Raw genomic sequence first — 26,484 nt, forward strand, 5'->3', positions numbered from 1 at the left:
TCTCTTGCTCTGTGTTGTACAATGGCAGGTCTTTTGGTCTGTATAGTACAATGACAGGATTTCTTGGTTTGTGTTGTACAATGACAGGTCTCTTGGTCTGTGTAGTAGAATGACATGGTTTCTTGGTCTGGGTTATACAATGACAGGGTCTCTTGGTATGGGTTATACAATGATTCAGAAAAAATGAGGAAGGGTTGTAACAGCGCAAACACTGCAAAGTCCTGGGAAATGGTAGTATGGGTGATGGTGGTATTAGTGGCTACTGTATGAAGAGCGTAGGATTCCGTGTGGCACTGAGGGCAAGGCTTCCAAATAAGCTGTAGCAACTTCTGTAGATGAGAAAAAGGAGAGAAGCGCCTCTAAGTGCAATAAGTCTTTTAATTCAAGTCTAAATGTAGAAACACTCACATGTGTGAAGTAATCATAAGCATAAAAACCGTGGTTAACAATCGTTAACGGTGGGGTGGTAACCCGGGTGAAGAGCCGTCATCTCTCTGCTTGAAAAAGGAGTGCACTTTCGCCTTCCACGGCCAGTGCATGCTCCGAAACGCGTCGCAGTGCACCCTGGGATCTGACGTCATCACGGCCACGCCGCCGCTACGTTCCAGCGTGCGTTCCATCCGGCTCTGAGGGAGGACGTGCATGAAGGCTGGCCTCACCGCCGTTCCCCCTCCAGCCACCACGCTGTTCCAGCCGAGAGCTGACCTCCCCACATCGCAGAGAGATGACGGCTCTTCACCCGGGTTACCACCCCACCGTTAACGATTGTTAACCACGGTTTTTATGCTTATGTTTACTTCACATATGTGAGTGTTTCTACATTTAGACTTTAGAATTAAAAGACTTATTGCACTTAGAGGCGCTTCTCTCCTTTTTCTCATGGGTTATACAATGACAGGGTCTCTTGGTCTGTGTTGTACAATGACAGGATGTCTTGGTCTGTGTTGTACGATGACAGGATCTCTTTGTCTGTGTTGTGTAATGACAGGATCTCTTTGTCTGTGTTGTGTAATATCAGGATATCTTGGTCTGTGTTGTGTAATGACAGGATCTCTTGGTCTGTGTTGTGTAATACCAGGATCTCTTGGTCTGTGTTGTGTAATACCAGGATCTCTTGGTCTGTGCTGTGTAATACCAGGATCTTTTGCTCTGTGTTGTACGACAGGGTCTCTTGATCTGGGTTTTACAATGACAGGGTCTCTTGGTCTGTGTTGTATAATACCAGGGTCTCTTGGTCTGGGTTTTTACAATGACAGGGTCTCTCAGTCTGTATAGCAGAATGACAGGGTCTCTCGGTCTGTGTTGCACAATGACAGGATCTCTCGGTCTGTGTTGCACAATGACAGGATCTCTCGGTCTGTGTTGCACAATGACAGGATCTCTCGGTCTGTGTTGCACAATGACAGGATCTCTCGGTCTGTGTTGTACAATGACAGGGTCTCTCGGTCTGTATTGTACAATGACAGGATCTCTCGGTCTGTGTTGTGCAATGGCAGGGTCTCTCGGTCTGTATTGTACAATGACAGGGTCTCTCGATCTGTATTGTACAATGACAGGGTCTCTCGATCTGTATTGTACAATGACAGGATCTCTCGGTCTGTGTTGTACAATGGCAGGGTCTCTCGGTCTGTGTTGTATAATACCAACGTCTCTTGGTCCTGTCATTGTACATCACGGACCAAGAGATCCTGTCATTGCACAACACAGACCAAGAGAACCTGTCATTGTACAACACGGAACAAGAGATTCTGTCTGTGATGTACAATGACAGGATCTCTTGGTCTGAGTTGTACAATGGCAGGATCTCTTGGTCTGTGTTGTACAATGACAGGATCTCAGGACAGGACAAGATACCCTGTCATTGTACAACACAGAGTTGTTACAGGGAGAAAGGTGCTACAGAGACCCTGAGATTCTACAACACAGACCAAGAGACCCTGTCATTGTACAACTCAGACCAAGAGATGCTGTCATTGTACATCACGTACAATACCAGGGTCTCTTGATCTGTGTTGTAGAATCTCAGGGTCTCTGTAGGAACTTTCTCCCTGTAGTAACTCATAGAAAAGAAAAGGTTGTCCCCCTGTCACAGGGGGAGGGGCTCTTGCGGCTCAGTCTGTCTGTCTTCCAATGACGGCGCTCTCTCCATGTACAGTGACAGGTGGGCGTGGCCCGGAGTTCGCGCTCTGACCTGTTCATACCCCGCTAGGCCTCCGTAGCTGATCGGATCGCCGCAGAAAAGTGTGCGGGCGGACATGGCGGATACCGGGGGTGAGCTGCGGTGTACAAGAGAGAGCCATGGAGAGGAGCGGCTACAGGAGGACTCCCTACCTTCCGAGACCTCCCTGGAGCAGGTAGGTGCGCAGAGCCGTGTGTAGTATATCGTCCTCCTCTGCTCATGTGTGCAGCCTGCACATGTGTCACCCCGGCCACTGAAATCCCCATCTCCTTCGATGTGTGTCCTCCATTATAGTTCTAGATCTGAGGGTTTTACTAAAACATAACTGGAGATTGCTGATCAGGCTCCTGCTGTAATTGGGTGACAACGCCTGTTCTGAGTGTGCTGGGAGTTGTCACCTGGACTTCTAATGGAGAATACAGGTGGTGGATCTCTGGTGTCACCATCAGGAGGCTTGTCCAGGGAAATGCCTGGAGCCATCACTGGACATGGGCAGGAGGGACTCATCCCCCCACACCTGACACCCTGGTGGCTCTCCTCTCTGCCCTGTGTTGTCGGTAAACTCTATACAGTGTACTTTTTGAGGAAAGTCCATCAAAGATGCAGATTGCAGACTTGTGGGTTATTTTTTAAATATAATGCACCACTCCTAAATACACACCAATCACCTAAAACCCCCTGAGCTCTGTGTGTTGTAGGCCAGCCACAAATGTATTGTTACAATGTGTCAGATGGGTTCCTGTTATTGAAGTGTAACAACATGACCCTCATTCAGCTGTGTGGGTTGTGGTGCGGAGAGCTATGCGGTGTAACAATCTGTACACACTGCATTAGCAGGGCCATGGATGAGGGGGCACCACCTGTCCTGTATGGGGCCCAGGTAGCTGGGTGAATTGGATGTGGACGGGGAGGGTGATCAGCATGGTGGGGGCAGTTACTAAAGCTGACCGTCTGTATGGCTGTCTCTGCAGCAGCTGAAAGCTGGCTTCTTCTCCTCTCCCTCCACACCGATCACCCTCCCTGTGCACCATATATGTCCCCCTGTGTGCCCCCATCCCACCCCCACATTGCTTCCGGATTCCCTCTTCTACTTCGTACCGGCGGCTGCAAGAACACAGTAGGATCCTTCAGGATGGGGGAAGGGTCCGGTAATTATGTCACATTTACCAGCTACTTCCTTTCTTGAATATACACAATAAGTGATCAGTATCAATCACTCGCTGTGTTGATTCATAATTGAAGCATAGTAAACTGTCTATTTGGGAGGTCCCTTTCAGGTTGGCTGTATGGGGCCCTGTGGTTTCTAACAGGCGCCCTGTGCATTAGTACACATCACACCCCACCATACATCTATGGTGCCATCGAGCACTGCTTCTGACAGGCACAGTAGACATCTGATCCTCCTGGGGGATCAGGAAGGAGTCGTCCCATCCCATCTCCAGCTGGAGTGAATTGGATCGTAGCTTTATTGGGGATTTTTCCTTCTTCTGGATCCCAATTGCGTATAAGGACAGAGCAAGCTTGGCTTTCAATCATTCTGAATGATGGCAGAATGAGGATATTCTGCACCTCCTCTGCCGCCATATGAATGACTCCTTTAGGGCAGATGTGAACATAGAGGTGGAGCTCAGAGTACTCATCTCAGTTCATATGGAGGTAACTGAGTGTATGTCCATATGAGTTCAGATACAGTATGGGCTAGTTTTTAAAATTTTGGCTGGCGGCAAGTTCCTACATAAATAAATATGGCCGTGTACATTAGGTCTTGGGGCAACAGGACATTGATGACATGGGTGGTGGCCCCTCTTGGCTCTCCTGTTGATCTTTTGTAGAGCTTGTAAAATGTGGAATTGCACTTCATGTGAGGTCTGATTTTTTTTTTTTTGATTTTTTTTTTTTTTTTTCTGGCTTAATAGGTAAGAGGTGGTGGTGGGGGGTGTTACTCTTACAGGTTATATTATTTGAAGTGGACCTTGGTTATAAAGCCCTTCCACACGGAGCAGTCTCTGTCCTGATCAGCAGGGGACATGCTCACAGATCTTCTGATCAGAGCAGGCAGATGATGGGTCCATGTCTGTTTCACAGACTAAGCCCACTCTGCTCTATAGGTGGCTATAGAGCAGACTGCAATCCGATTCACCTAAATGGAAGATTATGAAACCCATTATGTTTTTTTTTTTTTTTTTCTTTTTTTTTTTTTCAGGGAGCCAGATCAGACACAGAAGTAGGTGAGAGTAAACAGACATAAGTCTGGAAGCAATTAGGTCTGTTTGAATAACTGACAGGTAGACCTGATCAGATCGCCTGTGTTAAAGGGGCTTATTTGCACTTTTTCCCTGCACTCTTCCATAAACTTCCTTAACCTCTGAGCACAGAAATACTGACATAATCAAAGTGGTACATTGTTTTCAGTGGAAATATGTTGTTTTTTTGATTGTAGGCCTGTAATTCTTAGGAATAACTCACTGAAATCTGTCCGAAGAAGAGTCTTGTAAACATTCTGGGTATGATAGTTTGAAACACGAAATCATAAATTATAATATAATAAATAATAATAAAACTAATAATATAATAATACATTTAATTCAATAATGTAATCAAACCAAAAACACTGAAATTTGAAATAGCGCCAAGTTCGCACATCGCTGAGCTTAGTCGCAGAATCGTTTTCAGTCTCTGATGATGAATTTCCCCACAAATCATTATCACTCAATTCTGCAAGTAGTTCTAATTTACTATCGCTGTTCTCTAGCTGGTCTAAAACCGATTTTGACCTAAAGGGACGCTTTTTGGACGCCATGGACATTTCTCAGTTTCCAGGCAGAAAGAACAGTAAAAATGCAGGCAGGGCACAGGACAAAGCACTAGGGACAAAATGTATGTGAAATGGTTTGATACAGTAATGTTTTACTATGTGATTTTAGTGTATTGACTGTCAAATTTTTTAATTTCCCGCCGGTTCCGTCCCCGTATGTCCCGATCCTCACAGGGAACGGAACCCAGAAGACAGATGCCTGCACGCAGGCATTCACTAAGTGGCTGCCTGCATGCAGCTCAAGGCAACTCCATCCAGCTAAACAAATGTCTCATTCATGTATAGGTCTCGGCGCCAGTGTGAATGAGGTCTTATGATCACCTATCACCATTCTAGACTGGTCGGTTGCAAGTGGTATATTGGGGCTGCTGCTGGAAACAAGCGGGAACTGTGTATAGACAACTGTTCATTGGTTGACGCACCCTGCGAGAAGGCCTTACAAACCGAGTCCATTGTTAATAAAAGAATATAATTTTTTGAGTTTAGAAATGTTGGTATTGAGAAACCTTTTTCAACCTGTTTAACATGGAGGGGGGCCTTGAAATAGCTTTCTGGTTTCAGGGATGCATGTGATATTTATATTTACAGCTCATCGTAAATTGGTGTGAAAAAGAGAATTGTGGATATATGCTTAATATAACGGAATGGAGTGCCATTTTGTTTTTCAGCCCAGGGCTGCTTTTATAACAAAATTATTTTCAATAATAATGTAATGAAAGTTATTGAAAATAAAAATTGCAAGGAAACTCAGACTTGGTGAAAATTGTAGTGGTCAGTGGAATGTTTCCACTTACACTGGAAATTAGTAAAGTGCCCCCCTACAATGGTGGCTAGTGAATAAGGGCCCCTTAGAAAAGTGGTCAGTAGGGGACAGACCCCTTACATTGGTGGTCATTGGGAGAAGGGCCCCATACATTGGTAGCAATTGGGAAGAATGTTATCCGCCTTGGGCGTTGAGCGGGAGGGCAGCAAGCCCGCCTTGGGCGTTGAGCAGGAGGGGAGCTCCTCACATCCTCATAGCTAGTGAAAATTGTAGTGGTCAGTGGAATGCTTCCTCTTACACTGGAAATTAGTAAAGTGCCCCCCTACAATGGTTGCTAGTGAATAAGGGCCCCTTAGATAAGTGGTCAATAGGGGACTGACCCCTTACATTGGTGGTCATTGGGAGAAGGGCCCCATACATTGGTAGCAATTGGGAAGAATGCTATCCGCCTTGGGCGTTGAGCGGGAGGGCAGCAAGCCTGCCTTGGGCGTTGACCGGGAGCGGAGCTCCTCACATTCTCATAGCTAAGTGTGTGGCTGGGAATTCAGAGCATGACAAAAATCAATCTATAACAATTTGCTTAGATATTTCTGTGTCAAAAACCTTTTGAAAGGCATATCCTAGAGGAAACTTCCATGTTAATGATTTATGCACAAGAAATATGCTAACCTTAGCAGTTTCAGCTTGGAAAACTACAATGGACGTCCTGTCCTTTGTGTTAGCAAATTATACGCGGGGAGAATGGCAGAGTGGTGTGGGTGCTTCAATGGAAGCCATTCTTATCCATTCTCTAAGAAGTAATTGTTCTTTCTGCGGATCCAGTGTGCAGGATACTGGCACTTCACTTTTTTTTTGTGATAAGAGGAAACACCATATCTACAGATTTTGTTTTTTCCAGAATCATTTTCATAGATTAATATTTTCATAATGTTGCATTTCCATGTTGGGTGATACTAAGGCACCATTCAAACCCAAGTATATTGTTGTGCAAAGCTTCAATTTCCAAAATACTCTGGGGGGGCTGAATCAATGCATCTCTATGATGATGGTTCACATCTCCACTTCAAAACATCTGAAGCTCAAAAATGTTTTGGAGCTACCTTTTTGTAGCCTAAATCTGGCAGATTGATGCATTTCTGAAGCATTTTTTCCCAGTAGAAATGAATTGAAGCACACGTTTGTGCACATGCTTATATGTACAGTTACCTCCCTGCCAGAAAACGACCAAATATTGCCAGTAGGGCTGCAACTTTTTGGACAGTGTATGTGGCTTTTCATTCAGAATTTACATTATTTTAAAATTGAATTTTAAATCCAGTGAAATTTTTGAACGCCATTTGACAAATGGCAGATTACTACTATAGGGGATTAATTTATACTGTAAAACAGTGAAAGTAATAATTATAACATATATAATCTCAGGTAGGATATACAGGGTATACTTTTATTTCTACACTTAGTGGGCGCCAACTTTTCTCCCTTTTTGTTCCATTTACAGAGGCTGCTTTTTACTCTGGGGTAGGTGCCCTAAATGATCCTGGAGATAGCATTATGCAGGCCATAGACGGGCCGTTTATCGGCCGATAAACAAAAAATAGGTCTGCCCGATGCTGCCACCAATGTCCAGGAAAAAAGGGCCATTTTTCGTGGATTTTCCAGCATGACTAATTAAAAATAAATGTGAAGATCTGCGAAAAACGGCCCACTAACGGCGTAAATATCGGCCGATTTTTCGTGCAGACGAAAATTTGGCCGATAAACGACCAGTCTATGGCCTGCCTTACAGGATTATTTGCTCAAGTTGGACTTTTTCTGGACTTCTGTTGCTTACACTATTGGTGCCAATTGTCCCTTGCTTCTAGTCTCTTTTCGATACTGAGACCTTAATCTGGATGGTGAGGGAGCACCCCTGTCTGTATGATCCTCAGGACTTCCATGCATGCTAGATGTTTTTGCAGCTGCTGTTTTTGGCTTTTGACTTTTTTTTTTTTTTTCTGCAACTAGTAAACCCCCCCAGCATGTTATCCTATGTGTCCATGCACACATAGACTGTAATCAACGTTTTTTGGCTGGAAAAAAGCCCCAGGACTACTGGGCTTCTAGAGTTCTTTTATCTGTAAATATGTTCTAACACTGAAAAACATGACAAAATGCCACAAACCAGCATTATTGGACTTTTTTTTTTTTCTTTACCAAAAAACAATTTAATTTTTTGGGGGGGTAAAAAAAAATGCAGCTAAACGCTAATGCAAAAAAAGCTGAAAAACTCACGTTTTTAACTTGACTTTTACACAGCAAGGAAGATTTTATGTCATCTCTGCAATACTCCTTTTCCTGACAATCACAAAGGAATTTTATTGGGGGTTGTTCTTTGGTGTTAGGATATAGTAATAGCAAAACATTTTACATCTACATTTTATATATAATATCTTTAAACTATTTTTGTAGCATTTTCCCTTTGAAAATCCCAAAAATAAATAAGGAGATATCTATTGCCACCAATTGAAAGCCTAATTTGGCCTTGGGGAAAACAAAAAAAGGTTTGTGGTGTGTTCATTTTTACTAATGCATGTAAAAGCTGCAAAAATATGTTCAGATTATTTTATTTAATTTTTTTTTTATCCTCTTCACAAATGGGTTAAAAATGGGGCGAAAATAAAATAATAGAATTCAAATTGATATTCGAGTAAACATAGGTTGTTGTACATGACCCAGAACTGGCTCCTCTGTTCTTGATCAGCAATGGCAGGATGGACCCTGTATCTGTGTCATCCTCTTTCTCTCATCATCTTCCAAATGAGATGTTACTGCAACTGCTGCCATGAAATGTTGTTTCATCCATCATTGTTTCAAAAGCAGGAAGAACCACAGAACACAGTGAAAACCAAGAAGGGGCAGAAACCTGTAGCAACAAATGTCAAAAATGAGATATATATATATATATATATATATATATATATTATAATTTATGTATTTTTTTTCTACAATCTTCATTTGGTTTGGTACAATTTGGCCTTGGCCACTGGGAGGTGCAATTAGCTAGCTGTGCTATCTGTTGTCTGGTTGCTTGATCATGCACATCTAAAGGGATACCAGATATGTTTTTCTTTTATGTAATTCTGAGAATCAAAATGATTGGCAGAGAAAAACTTAATAGCTGTGAGAGATGGACCAATGACCTTTCAGATCAGGAGGAGTAATCAGTCAATACAAATGAGTACTCTTCACGTGTGTAGAAAAGGTGAGGCTGGAAAATCGGCTTTGCCCTCTGGAAGATTTATCCCCCCTTTCTGACCAGGACACTTTTTGCTATTCGGCGCTATTTCAACTGGTAATTGCGTGGTGATTCAACCATGTGCCCAAATTAAATTTGTCCTTTTTTTATGTGAAAAAAAAAACTTTTTTTGGGTGGTATTTGATCACCAATGGGATTTTTTATTCTGTGATATAAATGAAATAGACCAAAAACTTTTAAGAAAAATTCCATTTTACTTTGTTATACAAAAATATCCAATAAATTCAAATTTCATCATAAATTTAGGCTAAAATGTATTCTGTTACATGGCTTTGGTTAAAAAAAAAAAAAAATCCCAATGGGTGTATATTAACTGGTTTATGGTATAGATCCTGAAATTTATGCAGCTTTTACTGTCTGACTTCCTATCACATTTCATGAGGTGCTAAAATGCCAGGGCTGTCCAAACCCCCCACATGACCCCTTTTTAGAAAGTAGACACTTTTTTTTTTTTTTTTGTCAAAGTTGTCACTTAAATTATGTATTGCTCACACATGCTATGGGTATATGTGGAATTATACCCCAAAATATATTCTGATACTTCTCTTGAGTGTGGGAATACCACATGTGTGAGAGTTTCAGGGAGTCTAGGTGCATACAGGACCCCGAAATCCAATGGCCCCTTTGAAAGACTGAAAGTGTGTAATTTCACTTCCTTACTACCTATCAGTTTCAGAGGCTCTGAGATGTCAGGATAGCACAATTGCTCCCCCAATTTATACCTTTATGGAAAGTAGACACCCCAGACTATTTGCTGGGGAGGCGGTTGTTGTCTTGGCATTTTGTGCCCAGCATTAGAGGCTTATGCCACACATTACCCACTCTTCTAATCACTTGAAGACTAAGCCTTTTCTGACACTTTTTGTTCACATGCAAAAAAAAAAACTATTTTTCTAGAAAATTACTTTGCTTTAAAAAATATATAATGTTTGGGGATTCAGATTCCTTAAAGCATAAAATGGTGGGTGTTGCAATTTTTATGTCACACAGGACTTGTGCTGCTATTTTTTTTTTTTTTCAAACGTAAACTGTTTGGGGAAAAAAAATACTTTTGTTTAAAAATGTTAATACACAAATAAACAATATGTTGGCCAATTGTTTGGTAAAGTATAAAAGATGATATGGTGAGTAAATAGATCCCAAACATGACATGCTTTAAAACTGCGCACGCCCCATGCAACTGCATCAAACTACATACTTTTTTTTATATCTATAGGCGACGCTTTAAAAGCCTTTACAGGCTACCACTTTAGATTTACACAGGAGGCCTTGTGCTAGAATTACTGCCCTTGACCTGATGTTTGCGGCAATACCTTACATGCATGGTGCAACCGCTGTTTACATACCAACATGGGGCCGACACTTGCGTATGCGCATGCTAGAGCGGGTGGGATAAAGGTGCTTTATTTTTTTTTTATTGATTTTATTATTTTTACACTCCTTTTTTTATAATTTTTTTTTTCCGTATCACTTTTATTATAACAGGGAATGAAAATATCCCCTATGATGGCAATAGGTGGTGACAGGTACTCTTTCTGAGAAATCTGAGGTCTAATAAACTCTAGATATGTCCTCTGCCCTTAAATCATCTGATCACACCAAGATTGGTGTGATCAGATGCTTTCCCAATTTAAATATAGCACTGTTTATATCCGGCAAAACCGAAGTGATGAAATGCACGTAGCTTTCAGTTTTAGACTATAGAGATGATTGGAGCCTTTCCAGTCTCCGATCAGGTCTATGGTCAGCTGGTGGAAATACCGGCTGCATTCTCAGGTTCCCCGATAGGACAGGATAGCCTGTGGAAGGTGTCCCCCCTCCCACTGCTTTTAAACGTGATCCAGTGGCTAATTCGCTTCTAGGATTGATTTTACATGAAAGACGACCTGTAGCTGTAGGCATCATCCCGGTATAACCAGTCAAAGTGTGTGTGTGTGTGTGTGTGTGTGTGTGTGTGTGTGTAAAAAAAATAGACCAAATCTCTGTCAGAAAAAGTGTGGTATGCCCACCATTAGAATAAACCACCCTGCCCACGGGCTGAATGGGGAGAACTAAAAGAACCTAATAGATTCCTTCATTCACATCAAACTATGTGGATCTCTGCCCCCCCAAAAAATATTCTGAAGCATAGGAGCAATCCATCCCAGGCCCCCATGCTTGGTTATCTATGTTCTCTTTGTTATGTAAAAAAAAATGTCATCCAGCTACACTGCATGCACTGACACATATTCTTAGAGCACACCCTGTTGCTGTCAGAAAACAGGTCAGCACTGCAACAGTTAACAAAAAAAACACAGTAACAATAGAACCGTAATGCAATAAAATGGCAACTATTTTTATCTTTAATTTTTTTTTTTTTTTTTTTTAAACTGTAAACTTTCCAGAGTTTAGGGTCTCTCAAAATGCGATAGCAGGTTTCCTGACTACCTAACATCTTTCCAGACCCTTTGTAAATTTGTGCCCTAGACTGTGCCGTGCTGTACCCTATATGAATACTCCATTAGTGTGGTAATGATAGAAGCAGCCCTTGAGGTAGAGACTTGGTTGGCCAGGTCAGGAAGAACAGAAAAGTAGAATGTCACGCCTAATTCTGTCTACTACAGACACGATTTTTCTTTTTTTGGGGTGCCAGGGATGGCATTAAGAAAATGCCTCTTATGCAGTCGGCTCACTGCATCTGGGTTGGGGGTTTGGGCTTAGCACCTTCTGGATACAAATTGCCATGATTATCTCTTCCTGAAATTCTAGAAAGGATCCACTTCTTCCAGTTGCTTTGTAAAGTACAAAAGCGTTGTATAGAGCCAATTGAAATACATATACAGACACAATGGATTTGAAATGAAACAAACAAGATGTGATTTAACTGCAGACTGTCAGCTTTAATTTGAGTTTATTTACATCCAAATCAGGTGAACAGTGTAGGAATTACAACAGTTTGCATATGGACCTCCCACTTGTTAAGGTCCCAAAAGTAATGGGACAACTGGCTTCTCAGCTGTTCCATGGCCAGGTGTGTGTTATTCCCTCATTATCCCAATTACAATGAGCAGATAAAAGGTCCAGAGTTCATTTCAAGTGTGCTATTTGCATTTGGAATCTGTTGCTGTCAACTCTCAAGATGAGATCCAAAGAGCTGTCACTATCAGTGAAGCAAGCCATCATTAGGCTGAAAAAACAAAACAAACCCATCAGAGAGATAGCAAAAACATTAGGCGTGGCCAAAACAACTGTTTGGAACATTCTTAAAAAGAAGGAACGCACCGGAGAGCTCAGCAACACCAAAAGACCCGGAAGACCACGGAAAACAACTGTGGTGGACGACCGAAGAATTCTTTCCCTGGTGAAGAAAACACCCTTCACAACAGTTGGCCAGATCAAGAACACTCTCCAGGAGGTAGCTGTATGTGTGTCAAAGTCAACAATCAAGAGAAGACTTCACCAGAGTGAATACAGAGGGTTCACCACAAGATGTAAACCATTGGTGAGCCTCAAAAACAGGAAGGCCAGATTAGAGTTTGCCAAACGACATCTAAAAAAGCCTTCACAGTTCTGGAACAACATCCTATGGACAGATGAGACCAAGATCAACTTGTACCAGAGTGATGGGAAGAGAAGAGTATGGAGAAGGAAAGGAACTGCTCATGATCCTAAGCATACCACCTCATCAGTGAAGCATGGTGATGGTAGTGTCATGGCGTGGGCATGTATGGCTGCCAATGGAACTGGTTCTCTTGTAATTATTGATGATGTGACTGCTGACAAAAGCAGAAGGATGAATTCTGAAGTGTTTCGGGCAATATTATCTGCTCATGTTCAGCCAAATGCTTCACAACTCATTGGACGCCGCTTCACAGTGCAGATGGACAATGACCCAAAGCATACAGCAAAAGCAACCAAAGAGTTTTTTAAGGGAAAGAAGTGGAATGTTATGCAATGGCCAAGTCAATCACCTGACCTGAATCCGATTGAGCATGCATTTCACTTGCTGAAGACAAAACTGAAGGGAAAATGCCAAGAACAAGCAGGAACTGAAGACAGTTGCAGTAGAGGCCTGGCAGAGCATCACCAGGGATGAAACCCAGCGTCTGGTGATGTCTATGCGTTCCAGACTTCAGGCTGTAATTGACTGCAAAGGATTTGCAACCAAGTATTTAAAAGTGAAAGTTTGATTTATGATTATTATTCTGTCCCTTAACAAGTGGGAGGCACATATGCAAACTGTTGTAATTCCTACACCGTTCACCTGATTTGGATGTAAATACCCTCAAATTAAAGCTGACAGTCTGCAGTTAAAGCACATCTTGTTCGTTTCATTTCAAATCCATTGTGGTGGTGTATAGAGCCAAGAATGTTAGAATTGTGTCGATGTCCCAATATTTATGGACCTGACTGTATGTGTGTGTGTGTGTGTGTGTGTGTGTGTATATAGTTGTGTTCAAAATAATAGCAGTCAGACATCACTAACCTGATCAATTTACTAACAGGTGTAGTAGAGTAATAGAAATCCAACAGACCCAACAGTCATGACATGCATGCTGCTGATTCTGTGTAATTCAATCACTAATTGAAAGGGACATGTTCAAAATAATAGCAGTGTGGAGTTCTATTAGTGAGGTCATTCGTTATTTGAAAAACAGGTGGCAATTATTGCCCTTATTTAAGGAAGGAAGGCAGCAAATGTTGTACATGCTGGTTACAGTGCATTTCTCTCTGATATTCTGAGGAAAACGGGTCGTTCCAGACATTGTTCAGAAGAACAGCGTACCTTGATTAAAAAGTTGATTGGAGAGGGGAAAACATATAAAAAAAGTGCAGAAAATGATAGGCTGCTCAGCTAAAATAATCGCAAATGCTTTAAAATGGCAACCAAAACCTGAAAGACGTGGAAGAAAGCGAAAAACTACCATTCAAGTGGATAGAATAGCCAAAATGGCAAAGACTCAGCCAACAATCAGCTCCAGGAAGATCAAAGAAGGTCTAAAGTTACCTGTGAGTACTGTTACAATTAGAAGACGCCTATGTGAAGCCAAGCTATCTGCAAGAAGCCCCCGCAAAGTCCCACTGTTGAAAAAAAAGACGTGCTGAAGAGGTTACAATTTGCCAAAGAGCACATTGACTGGCCTAAAGAGAAATGGCGCAACATTTTGTGGACTAATGAAAGTAAGATTGTTCTTTTTGGGTCTAGTGGCCGGAGACAGTTTGTCAGACGACCCCCAAACACTGAATTCAAGCCACAGTACACTGTGAAGACAGTGAAGCATGGTTTCACAAGCATCCTGATATGGGGATGTTTCTCATACTACGGTGTTGGGCCTATTTATCGCATACCAGGGATCATGGATCAGTTTGAATACATCAGAATACTTGAAGAGGTCATGCTGCCTTATGCTGAAGAGGAAATGCCCTTGAAATGGGTGTTCCAACAAGACAACGACCCCAAACACACCAGTAAACGTGCAACATCTTTGTTCCAGACCAACAAGATTGACGTTATGGAGTGGCCAGCCCAATCCCCAGATCTTAATCCAATAGAAAACTTGTTGTGGGGTGACATCAAAAATGCAGTTTCTGAGGCAAAACCAAGAAACAGAGAAGAACTGTGGAATGTAGTCCAATCATCCTGGGCTGGAATACCTGTTCACAGGTGCCAGAAGTTGGTTGACTCCATGCAACACAGATGTACAGCAGTTCTCAGAAACAGTGCTTATACAACTAAATATTCATGAAGTGATTCAAAGGAAAGCAAAATCTTCAAACATTTTTCAGTTTATATAGTGAATGTTTGAGTTTGTAAAATAGCAAACACTGCTATTTTTTTGAACAGCCTAATATTCACTTTTCTTCAATTGTTTTAGAGGAACAACACAAATTTGATATATTTTTCTTCATGTTTTTATTTGAAATAGAATGTGTAGTGTTCCCAATGCATTTGTGTGTATGGAAATAAAAGCTATTAGAAGGGGGAAATGTCAGTGCGTCTTATAAGGCGAATATGGAGCGGCCGGTCCGGTATTTCCACCGTGGCCGTGTCAGAATACCGGGCCGGCCGCTCAGCTCTGCAGCGGGTCTTTACCTGTTCCTCTATCCCTCTATCCAGCGGCGCGCTGTCTTCCCGGCTTCTGTAGTGTGGGCACTGGGCATGACATCCGGGTGCCCAGTACGCATGCGCGAGAAGCTGTGCGCTTTGTGAATGGTAAAGCGGTACCTGGGACACATGACAGATCCCAGAAGCCGCCAGACCAATCACAAAGCGCAAGTGCTTCTCGCTCATGCGCACTGGGCACCCGGCTGTCATGCCGAGCGCCATTACAGAAGCCGGGAAGACAGCGCGCGGCTGGATCGAGGAACAGGTAAGATCAAAGAACAACTGCGGAAGTAAGAGCGGGTACCTGTCAAATTCAGGTACCCGCTCCCCACCTCCCCAAAGGTCAGCAGTCATCTGTACTGTCCGCAGTCTCTGGTCATCCCTGTGCTGTCCGCAGTCTCTGGTCATCCCTGTGCTGTCCGCAGTCTCTGGTCATCCCTGTGCTGTCCTCAGTCTCTGGTCATCCCTGTGCTGTCCTCAGTCTCTGGTCATCCCTGTGCTGTCCTCAGTCTCTGGTCATCCCTGTGCTGTCCTCAGTCTCTGGTCATCCCTGTGCTGTCCTCAGTCTCTGGTCATCCCTGTGCTGTCCTCAGTCTCTGGTCATCCCTGTGCTGTCCTCAGTCTCTGGTCATCCCTGTGCTGTCCGCAGTCTCTGGTCATCCCTGTGCTGTCCGCAGTCTCTGGTCATCCCTGTGCTGTCCGCAGTCTCTGGTCATCCCTGTGCTGTCCGCAGTCTCTGGTCATCCCTGTGCTGTCCGCAGTCTCTGGTCATCTCCTGTGCTGTCCGCAGTCTCTGGTCATCTCCTGTGCTGTCCGCAGTCTCTGGTCATCTCCTGTGCTGTCCGCAGTCTCTGGTCATCTCCTGTGCTGTCCGCAGTCTCTGGTCATCTCCTGTGCTGTCCGCAGTCTCTGGTCATCTCCTGTGCTGTCCGCAGTCTCTGGTCATCTCCTGTGCTGTCCGCAGTCTCTGGTCATCTCCTGTGCTGTCCGCAGTCTCTGGTCATCTCCTGTGCTGTCCGCAGTCTCTGGTCATCTCCTGTGCTGTCCGCAGTCTCTGGTCATCTCCTGTGCTGTCCGCAGTCTCTGGTCATCTCCTGTGCTGTCCGCAGTCTCTGGTCATCTCCTGTGCTGTCCGCAGTCTCTGGTCATCTCCTGTGCTGTCCGCAGTCTCTGGTCATCTCCTGTGCTGTCCGCAGTCTCTGGTCATCTCCTGTGCTGTCCGCAGTCTCTGGTCATCTCCTGTGCTGTCCGCAGTCTCTGGTCATCTCCTGTGCTGTCCGCAGTCTCTGGTCATCTCCTGTGCTGTCCGCAGTCTCTGGTCATCTCCTGTGCTGTCCGCAGTCTCTGGTCATCTCCTGTGCTGTCCGCAGTCTCTGGTCATCTCCTGTGCTGTCCGCAGTCTCTGGTCATCTCCTGTGCTGTCCGCAGTCTCTGGTCATCTCCTGTGCTGTCCGCAGTCTCTGGTCATCTCCTGTACTGTGTCTGCAGTCCATTAGTTCAGAATTTTTTTTTTCCTGTTTTCTGCCTCTAAAACCTAGGTGCGTCTTATCGTCGGGTGCGTCTTATACGGCGAAAAATATGGTAATTTGGCTAAACAAAATATATATATTTTAAGAAACTTAGACTGTCAGCCCCTTCCTCCTCACACTTAGTTTCACTTTCTTCTTGTGCAGATCTATTCCACTCCAAACAATCAGAAAAATATTGTTTCTATTCTATTCACTGAACTTCTTGAAACTTAGCACTGAAGGGGTTGATTCTGTATTCATAGGTTTGTAGAAGTTAGGATTAAGGTCTTTTTCTTAACTCTGTTCATGTTATAACATTTTTGCTGTGAAGAAGAGGCATGTGATCTCCGCTGAGTCAAATTCAGTTTTGAGAACTGCAAAAGTAAACCAAGCATCTGTGATAATATCTTGTAGGCAGAGAAACTGCCCAATATTCCTACAAAAACCTCTGACATTGTGAATGGATTCATGGAATTTATTTACCAAAAAAATTAAACATATACAACCTTATTCTACATAATTAAAAAACTAATCTTTATTTCATGATGGCATAACCTTTGGATGGTAATATATGTTCCTCAAAAAGCATTTTTTTTTTTTTTTTTTTTAAATCATCATTGATTTTTATCCACCCTGGTCGTGTCTGTGTGAATGGAAGACAGGGCAAAAACATCCCGTTTGTCCTTCCACAGCACCTGGCTGTCGGGGACTGCTAGAACCGCTACAAAACCATTTACCTGCAAGTGCTAGCAGAGATCAGGCCTGATCTTGCTAACTCAGTTTTGTGTGTAATGTACCAAGTGACAGTGATCTACTGACAATGCACTTGGCAAGGGGGAGTTAGCGTAGGGGCTAAACGCAGGTTCTGGCAGGTGCCAGGACTGATCCTGCTAACGCTGAAATTTTGGGGACACTATACTTATGGGAATGCTGGTATAGTTCTGATCTGATCAATGGTATTGATCCGTTCAGACACTAACCTAGCAATGGAATTTTATGTGTATGTGAGCCTGTTCCTGGCAATCAAAGGGTTAAATGTGATGGTTTTGTAGTGGCAGGCAATCTGACGCTATCTGGGAGGGTCACTAACTGACGCTAACGCCATCTGTATTTGCCCGTGACACTAATACAGTGATCAGTAAAAAAAAAAAAAAAAATCTGTACACTGTACTAATGATACTGGTGAAAGGGTTAGCTGGGGGGTGATCAGGGGGTTAAATGTTACCTAGCTGTGCTTTTACAGTGTCTGTGTGCTCCTTTTGACTCACATGGATCTTCTTTCTGCAACGGAATCTGCTCCAGGGAGAAAAGATTGAATAATTTCCTGTGCTTGTGTTCTGTAAACACAGGTAGAGGATGAGCTCTAATTCGGTACAATCGATCAACAGGTCCAGAACAAACATCATTGGCCTGGATTTGGTGAGTGATCAGTGGTGTACCGAATCACAGCACCAGCGGGCATGCACGCCCCCTACTTGTCAACACGTCGAGAGTGCGGATCACGTTTTATATACGTAATTTTGCTCTGGGAGTCTGCCCTAGAGCAGCAAACTGGGTAATGTAATCAAGAATGTTATTTTTGGTTTACCAAAATAAACTCATATTTCTGCGTATTTCCTTCTTTTTGATTTGAAAGTTGAAAAGTAATTTCAAACCCAGGAGAGTGTAAGCATTATAGTACGTGCTATCACCGCAAACGAGGCCTATAAAGAAAGCATCTGCTTCACATTCCTGTTTGTGTCTTTACTGCCAGTATTCATGTATTATCTGTGCTGCACTGATCTCATGTAGTTAGTGGAGATCAAAAACTGCTAGTACTAGGTAGCCTCTGTAAGCTAGGTCTTGCCTAATTCTCACTCACAATTTTGTGATCATCAGTGGTTACGAGTCCAGTAGGTATAGAAAATAATAAATGTGGTAAAGACACTGGGCATGATTTTATTAATGGATACATGCATACAATTCCGCAACAGTGCACTATGAAAAGTCCTGGGCTAACAGATTTGTCTGCCATGTGTGCACTATTAGCATTGTGTAGTAGCCTGTGTTCTGGGTGAAGCCTCCACATTATCATTGTTCTTGTTGAATTCATTCAGTAAATCAGCTTCACCGTTCCTCTACTACAAAACTAGAACATTTGCTCCATTGACTTACCTGGAAATCTGCTGCTTTTTCATGTAGCAGGAGAGGAGACGTACTGCATCATGCTGTGCTTGGTGATTCTGGAGCTTGCTGCTTATATAGTCCCATTTATTGAACAGGCCATGTAGTGGTCCCACTGTGTGCTTGTTTGTTTTATGGTGTGCAATACAAATCACCTGGAGGTGAAATGCGGAAGGCTGCTTAAATGGCTGTCTGCGTCTATTCCTTTTTATTGTTTTAGAAAAGTACGTCTGGGAATAGCTTTTGTAACGCTGATGTATGTTTATCATTTACAGAAAAAGGTGGAGAGTTCCGTAGGTGCCATCTTCACTGCCATCAAACACAGCCATGGGGCCTTTCAGTAAGTCATTCCATTTATTGTACTGTTTTTGTCTGTTTTCTCTTTGAGGTCTTCGTTGTGTGTGAATGCGTGCAAAATCGTATTGAAAAAAGGGCACAATGTTTGAAAGGTCTACTTTGTTGATTGCCCATCGAAATTAATGGGCTGCCCTATGCATGTAGTGTAACAGCGTGCAAAAACTGTGCATATGCGCAGCACAGTGTAAATGGGGCCTCCAATGGGTTGTTGCTTTTTTTTTTTTTGTTTTTTGTTTTTTGCCCCCAGATATTTCAAAGAGCTGTCAGCAGTCTGTTTTTTGTTTTTCCATTTTATATATTTTTAGGAGCAGGCCTGGGTTTTCAAATTTTTGTTCTTTTTTTATAGGCCTTACACACGGGCATACTTCATGTTACTAAACCCAGGACCCTGCATTCACTATATGCGGTCTCCCACAGTACACACGACATGGAAATGCAATTCTTCTAGTAAATATAAACTGCTAAATACCTTTTTTCATCAACAGTTAGAGCAGTCCTGTGACTTCTATCAGTGTCCAGCAGAGCACTGGTTAAAGCTTCAGTTTGCATTCTCGTCTAGGAGGATGCAGGACCCCTGATCTCTGTCGGGACAGTGCTGATTGGGCCTGTGCTGATCACATGCACTTTTCCAAGAAAAAAAAAAAAAAACCTCTCTAGAAATACACGCCAAACTGAGCATGTGCAAAGTGACTCCACATGATATCTTATCAGGAGATAAGAGGGGAACACTGGAAGAAGGGGAGGATCAGAGAAGACAGGATCAAATAGCCTTTTTATGCAATGCAGAGGATTAACCCCTTAGGTTCCACAGTGAGTATAACCAGCATGATTTACTGTGTATACAGACTGATTTTACTGTTGCAACACTTTTCAAGCTTACACATGTGAAGGCTGTGTTTTCCGCACACATAATGTGTTCTGGACAATAATACTGAACTTTTATAGATAGGCAACTTTTATCCTCATATTGATTAGTGGTTTCAAAGTGATAGCTACTGCAGCAGGGAACAGACACACATTATACACATGGTTATGTGGGTATCACATTAATGGTACAATTGTACTTTTATGGTAACAAGGGGCGTTACATAGGCAGGCTAACTTGTAATCTGGATTTGAAGAAATGTAAACATGTCGTGAAAACGCTATTAGTTCCGTGTGCAAATACATAGGCAAAGGATATAATATGGAATACAATTTTATACAGAATTGACCAATTTCCTTTACAGGATGCAAAGGGGTGTCTGCATCAGTGTGTATGGTAGTGAATTATTGTTGCGTTATTCTGCAATCCAGATGTTTGGGGTGCCATTTGAGATTTATGTAATTGCAACAAGCATTAGGTGTTACTGTGGTCCTGCCTTATTGCTTGTTAACCACTTCAAGTCCAGACACTGTCACTCCCTTCCAGTGCAGGCCAATTTTCAGCTTTCAGCACGGTCACAATTTGAATGTCAGTTGTGCAGTCATGCAATACTGTACCCAAATGACATTTTTTTGAGACCGATTTAAAACTTTCTTTTGGTGGTATTTATTCACCACTGGGATTTTTATTTTTTTGCTATATAAATAAAAGACCAAACATTTTGAAAAGTGTTTTTTCTTATTAAATTTTGCAAATAAATAATCTTATTTTATAAATCTTGGCCAAAATTTATTTGGCTATCTTTTTGGTTAAAAAAAAAAAAATAACCCAAATCAGTTTATAAAAAAAAATCCTGCAGCCATTGAGAAATACTGAGAGCTGTAATTGGTCACAGCTTGTCACATGGTTACAAGGCTGTTGCGAATAGCCTTGTACCATGTGACCTCTGTGATCATTCACAGATTTCACAAGTAGTAAGCAATGATGTCAGGAAGTGACATCTTGTTTACTGCTAATCAAAAGTCTTTCTCAGCATCCATATAATCTCAGTAACCCCTAATGTGATAAAGATATACTTCTTATTTAATAATCTTCCTCCATATGTGATTGATACTTCACCCTCCAAATGTCATCCTCCAAATAAAGAAACAAAACATGTATCTAGTGTATTATCCTTAATGTATTCGCATAAATCATAGGAAATACACTCACAAAATCCATGAAAAAACATGCTAAATCATTCCACCATGTGTCCACTTTCATGTGTCTTTAAATCCTTTACTCTTACCCTCAATAAACTTGAAAAAGGCCTTGTGATATATTTCTCCAATAGTCTCCTCCAAACTTCAATCTCTTATCTCATCTTCCCCTTCTTAAACGATGTGCCGCCGAAAAAAGAAAATTCTAGTGCAGTATCTTCCAAATCCTTCAACTATGTGCACCCGTGCTCTCCTCACTCCTCCAATGTGACCACTGGTGCTGCGTGGGTGGTACTCAGTAATTTGTATGGCCCCCACGTGCTTGTATGCATACCTGACAACGTCGGAACATGCTCCGAATGAGACGACGGATGGTGTCCTGGGGTATTTCCTCCCAGATCTGGACCAGGGCATGACTTATCTCCTGGACAGTCTGAGGTGCAACCTGGCAGCATCGGATGGACTGAAACATGACATCCCAGAGGTGTTCTATTGGATTTAGGTCAGGCGAGCGTGGGGGCCATTCAGTGGTATAAATTTTTGCATCCTCCAGGAACTGCCTGCATACTCTCACCACATGAGGCCGGGCATTGTCGTGCACCAGGAGGAACCCAGGACCCACTGTACCAGTGTAGGATCTGATAATTGGTCCAAGGATTTCATCCCAATATCTAATGACAGCCAGGGTGCCATTGTCTAGCCTGTAGAGGTCTGTGCGTCCCTCTATGCATATGCCTCCCTAGATCATCACTGAGTCGCCACCAAAACGGTCATGCTGAATGATGTTACAGGCAGCATAAAGTTCTCCATGGCTTCCCCATACCCTGTCACATGTGCTCAGGGTGAACCATTGGCAGACCTGCAAATTCTGGTGTTCAATGGCAAATGCTAATCAAGCTCTATGGTGCTGGGCAGTGAGCACTGGGCCCACTAGAGGACATTTGGCCCTCAGGCCATCCTCTTGAACTTTCTTTCTGATTGTTTGGTCAGAGAAATTCACACCAGTGGCCTGCTGGAGGTCATTTTGTAGGGCTCTGGTAGTGCTCATCCTGTTCCTCCCTGCACAAAGGAGCAGATACCGGTCCTGCTGATTTAAGGCCCTGTCCAGCTCTAGAGTAACTGCCTGTCTCATGGAACCTCCTCCATGCTCTTGAGAGTGGGAGTGCTGGGAGATGCAGCAAACCTTCTGGCAATGGCACGTATTGATGTGCCATCCTGGAGGAGTTGGACTGCCTGTGCAACCTCTGTAGGGTCCAGGTAGAGTCCAGGTATCTCTTTATGCTACCAGTAGTGACAATGACCCTAGCCAAATGCAAAACTAGTGAAAAACAGTCAGAAAAGATGAGTAGGGAAAAAAATGTCAGTGGCCTCCACCTGTAAAACCATTCCTGTTTTGGGGGTCATCTCATTGTTGCCCATCTAGTGTACCTGTTATATTAATGAACACCAAAAGCAGCTGAAACTGATTAACAACCCCCTCTGCTACTTAACTGACCAGATCAACATCCCAGGAGTTTAATTAACTTGATGCTATTATGATTAAAAAGTGTTTCTTTATTTTTTTTTGAGTAGTCTATTTAACATATGAGATTATTTACATAGTCCTGGTGTTTGCTGAATTGCTTTAAACTATAAAGAAAAGCTTTTGAGAGTTTTCCTCATTCTCAGGTCTGAAGCAATACCCGAGGAAGAACAGAAAACTCTTGAAAGCTTGTGTTTTCAATGTTAGCTTAGTACAATAAAAAGGTATGATTTGGTGGTGAAAATTATTAGTATCCTCCCCCCTCCCAATTTGACTGGTTTATTTTTCTCTTTCATTTTTCTCTTTCATTTTTCTCTTTCATTTTTCTCTTTCATTTTTCTCTTTCATTTTTCTCTTTCATTTTTCTCTTTCATTTTTCTCTTTCATTTTTCTCTTTCATTTTTCTCTTTCATTTTTCTCTTTCATTTTTCTCTTTCATTTTTCTCTTTCATTTTTCTCTTTCATTTTTCTCTTTCATTTTTCTCTTTCATTTTTCTCTTTCATTTTTCTCTTTCATTTTCTCTTTCATTTTTCTCTTTTTTTTGTATGTATGTATAAAATGATACACACACACCCCCTCCCCTCCCACATGCCCGTGACTGGGCCTGCTGATAAATTTAGTCCCTGTGATCTGTGGCATGGAGCCTCCCATGTTCTTTACTACAGTATGATAAATTGAGAATCTTGAGTAGGGCATTATTGGTGCAATAAAATGACAAGCTGACAGTTCATGCCATCAGATCTGAGCTGCTGTAAATCCTGCTGATGGTAGCAGAGTTTCCCACCAGTTTGCTGTAACAATACCTCTTTTTAATAAATGTTATTTTGAGAAATGTCATGCTCGCTGTGCAGCGTAATGCATGATATGAGAGGTTTTTGTTGTAGCAGCAGTAATGATTGATTTCAGACTTCAGCGCATGCTGCTTACGCTGTCACTATAGAGTTTGACAAAATTTCCACATGCAAGTCTGTTTGAAATTCCTTTTTTATTAAAATGTACATCGCAAGATGAATGTGAAATTGGCAGAGAACTTGCTTTGCTTTAAAGCTGAAATTGAGAAGGATATAAAAATGTAGTTTAAATATTCATTTAAAAATCATTATATGTATTTTTAAATACCATCAATATGGGCCATTATCTATTTTGCTGTCAGCTTCCAGTAATCCCCAATACAGCAGCACTTGGAGGGAGGGGGGGGCAGTCATGCTTTCTTGCAAGCACACAGGAAACCTAGCTTATAGAGAGATGCTGAACTGCAAAAGAGGACGGTGAAGCCACCAACCTATCTGTGCTGTCTGGCAGGGCACATGGGTGATTAGTTATGGTTGGATTTGGGTGGATTTCAGCTTTAAGAATCTGTGGATGACAGGCGTATGCGAATGGCGGTGACCGCTCAGCCTGTCCAAAGTATTGACCTGCTGACTGCAGCCATTGCAACCAAGCGGTTACCTGCAGTGAGGAGTGGATGTCTGAGCCTGGATGCAGTCAGATGTGTCAAGGCTCAGATGCCCATCCCTAACTGCAGGTGACCACTTGGTGTGAGGATACATGTGAACAGGGATGGCTGTTGTCAGCCTGTCATTACTCCGTACAGGCTGAGTGGGCAGCGTGGACTGTGTTTTAAAATCCGGTATACACGTATAATCAGCCTTGTGAAGGAGGCCTTAAAGTATAATGGCAAAACTGTTTCTGGATAGAGTGTAGACGGATTAGACCACTTGTCAGTTTTTATTGCTGCCTCTGCCCCCATTAAGAAGATTCACTCTCTTTAACCAGTTGCTGACCACAGATAGCCAAATGACGGCTACACTGCGGCCGGCCAGTTCTGGGAGGGCGTCATATGACGTCCTCCCAGAACGCGCTCGGGTGCACACCCAGCGATCTCCGTGATCGCTGTCTCCTACGGACACAGCTGATCACGTGATGTGGAAAAAGGCCAATCACAGCAGCTTTTTACCACGTGATCAGCGGTGTCCAATGACACGCTGATCACAGGGAAATGCAATTGCTGGTTCTCGGCTGCACTTTCCTCACGCTGTCAGAACGTGGGGAAAGTACTGCAGAGAACCGGCAGTTGTCAGAGCAGGGATCGGCACCGATCATCAGGGCACTGATGATCAGTACCCAGATGATCAGTGCCCAGCGGTGCCACCCACCTGTGCCCATTAGTGCCACACCTGTCACCCAACTCTGCCCATCAGTGCAGCCCAGCAGTTGTGCCAGTCAGTGCCCAGCAGTTGTGCCAGTCAGTGCCGACTATTGGTGCCCATCATCAGTGCCGCCTATCAGTGCAGCCTCATCAATGCACATCAGTAAAGGAGAAAAATGACCTGTTTGCAAAATTTAATAATAGAAACAAAGAAACCTTTTTTATTTTTTGCTCTTTTTTTTGTTTATAGCGCAAAAGATAAAACCTCCAGCGGAAAGTAAATACCACCCAAAAGAGAGCTCTATTTGCGAGGAAAAAAAATGATAAAAATTTCATATGGGTACAATATTGCATGACCATACAATTGTCATTGAAAGTGCGACAACACTGAAAGCTGAAAATTGGCCTGGTATGGAAGGGGGTATAAGTGCCCGGTAGGCAAGTGGTTAACTTTTAAAGCAACTTTATTTAAGAAAAACCACAAGAATAAAACGTATGTATAACAAAAAAGAGAGAAGGGGGAAAGAATATAACAACACATCTCCCCCCAACATAGGGCATAATACAAAATCCTAAGTCACATGATACATTGGATGCAACTAGTACATATTATTCCTTATCTCAGATCCCTCGTTAGTCACAGGGTCATGAGTACAAAGGCATGTCATGCAGCTCAAATGGAAAACTCAAATGATAGGTCAAGGAACAGGGGTAGTTCAACAGGCGATTCACCCTCTTTATCTGTACTGTTTATTATGATCGGTGAAAGTAAAAGAAAATCCCAAATGTCTGGCTGCCCCCAGAAAAGGAATAGAGCAGGAATAGAACTTTTCTGATACCTCCTGCGTAAGACCCAAAAAGGATGTTAATTTGCAGGGATTTCCTCTAACTTCCTGCTGGGCTTTGGGACAGGAAGTGAAGGGAAATCTCCACAATGAGGCACAGATGGCAAAAAAAAATTGACAGGGGTGATAACCATCCTTTGCTTTATCCAGAATGGAAAAAAAAAAAGTTCTGGCTATAGTTCTACTTTAATCACAGAATTGACTTGAGACAAGAACTTCTTTTGACTGTTAAAACTTCTCCCATGTATATATTTAGTTGTTTTCATGGTGTTAGTGACTGCTGCTTTCCCCAATAAATTCAGAGAATGGATGCAATATATGACTGAATGCTTCTCTTTCGTGTGAGCAGCAATCCAGAATTGCACTCTTCTATGTGATCCAGCCTGTGGCAGAGTCTTCAGCATTCCCAGCTTCTGTGGGTGTTAGATGCCTGTATCTCCCACCACATACCTTGGTTTCTATATCTATCTATATCTCATATTACCCCGGTACAAATAATTAGTAAGACCTCATCTGGAATATGCAGTTCAGTTTTGGGCACCAATTCACAAAAAACATTGGGGAACTGGAGAAAGTACAGAGAAGGGCAACCAAACTGATAAGAGGCATGGAGGAGCTCAGCTATGAGGAAAGATTAAAGGAACTGAATTCTCTCTTGAGAAGAGGAGATTAAGGGGGATATGATCAACATGTATAAATACATCAGTGGTTCATATAGTGAACTCGGTGTAGAGCTAT

General features: G+C 42.6%; 1 protein-coding gene across 2 annotated transcripts in view; it reads left to right on the forward strand.

Annotated features, from left to right (window-relative positions):
- Positions 1–2,177: 2,177 nt before the first annotated feature.
- FNTB (farnesyltransferase, CAAX box, subunit beta) overlaps positions 2,178–26,484 on the forward strand; it is a 57,382-nt gene continuing 33,075 nt past the window's right edge. The window contains exons 1-2 of one of the 2 annotated variants that reach the window (XM_089680265.1): positions 2,178–2,354; positions 19,084–19,148. In XM_089680265.1, the coding sequence (XP_089536391.1) occupies positions 2,256–2,354; positions 19,084–19,148 (164 nt within the window). In that variant the 5' untranslated portion in view covers positions 2,178–2,255. The remainder of the gene's footprint in view (positions 2,355–19,083; positions 19,149–26,484) is intronic. The other variant, XM_089680266.1, reaches the window with a different exon arrangement.

This window comes from Staurois parvus, unplaced genomic scaffold (genome assembly GCF_062004578.1).
Source record: "Staurois parvus isolate SC_StPar_1 unplaced genomic scaffold, SC_StPar_1.0 ptg000237l, whole genome shotgun sequence".
NCBI lineage: Eukaryota > Metazoa > Chordata > Amphibia > Anura > Ranidae > Staurois > Staurois parvus.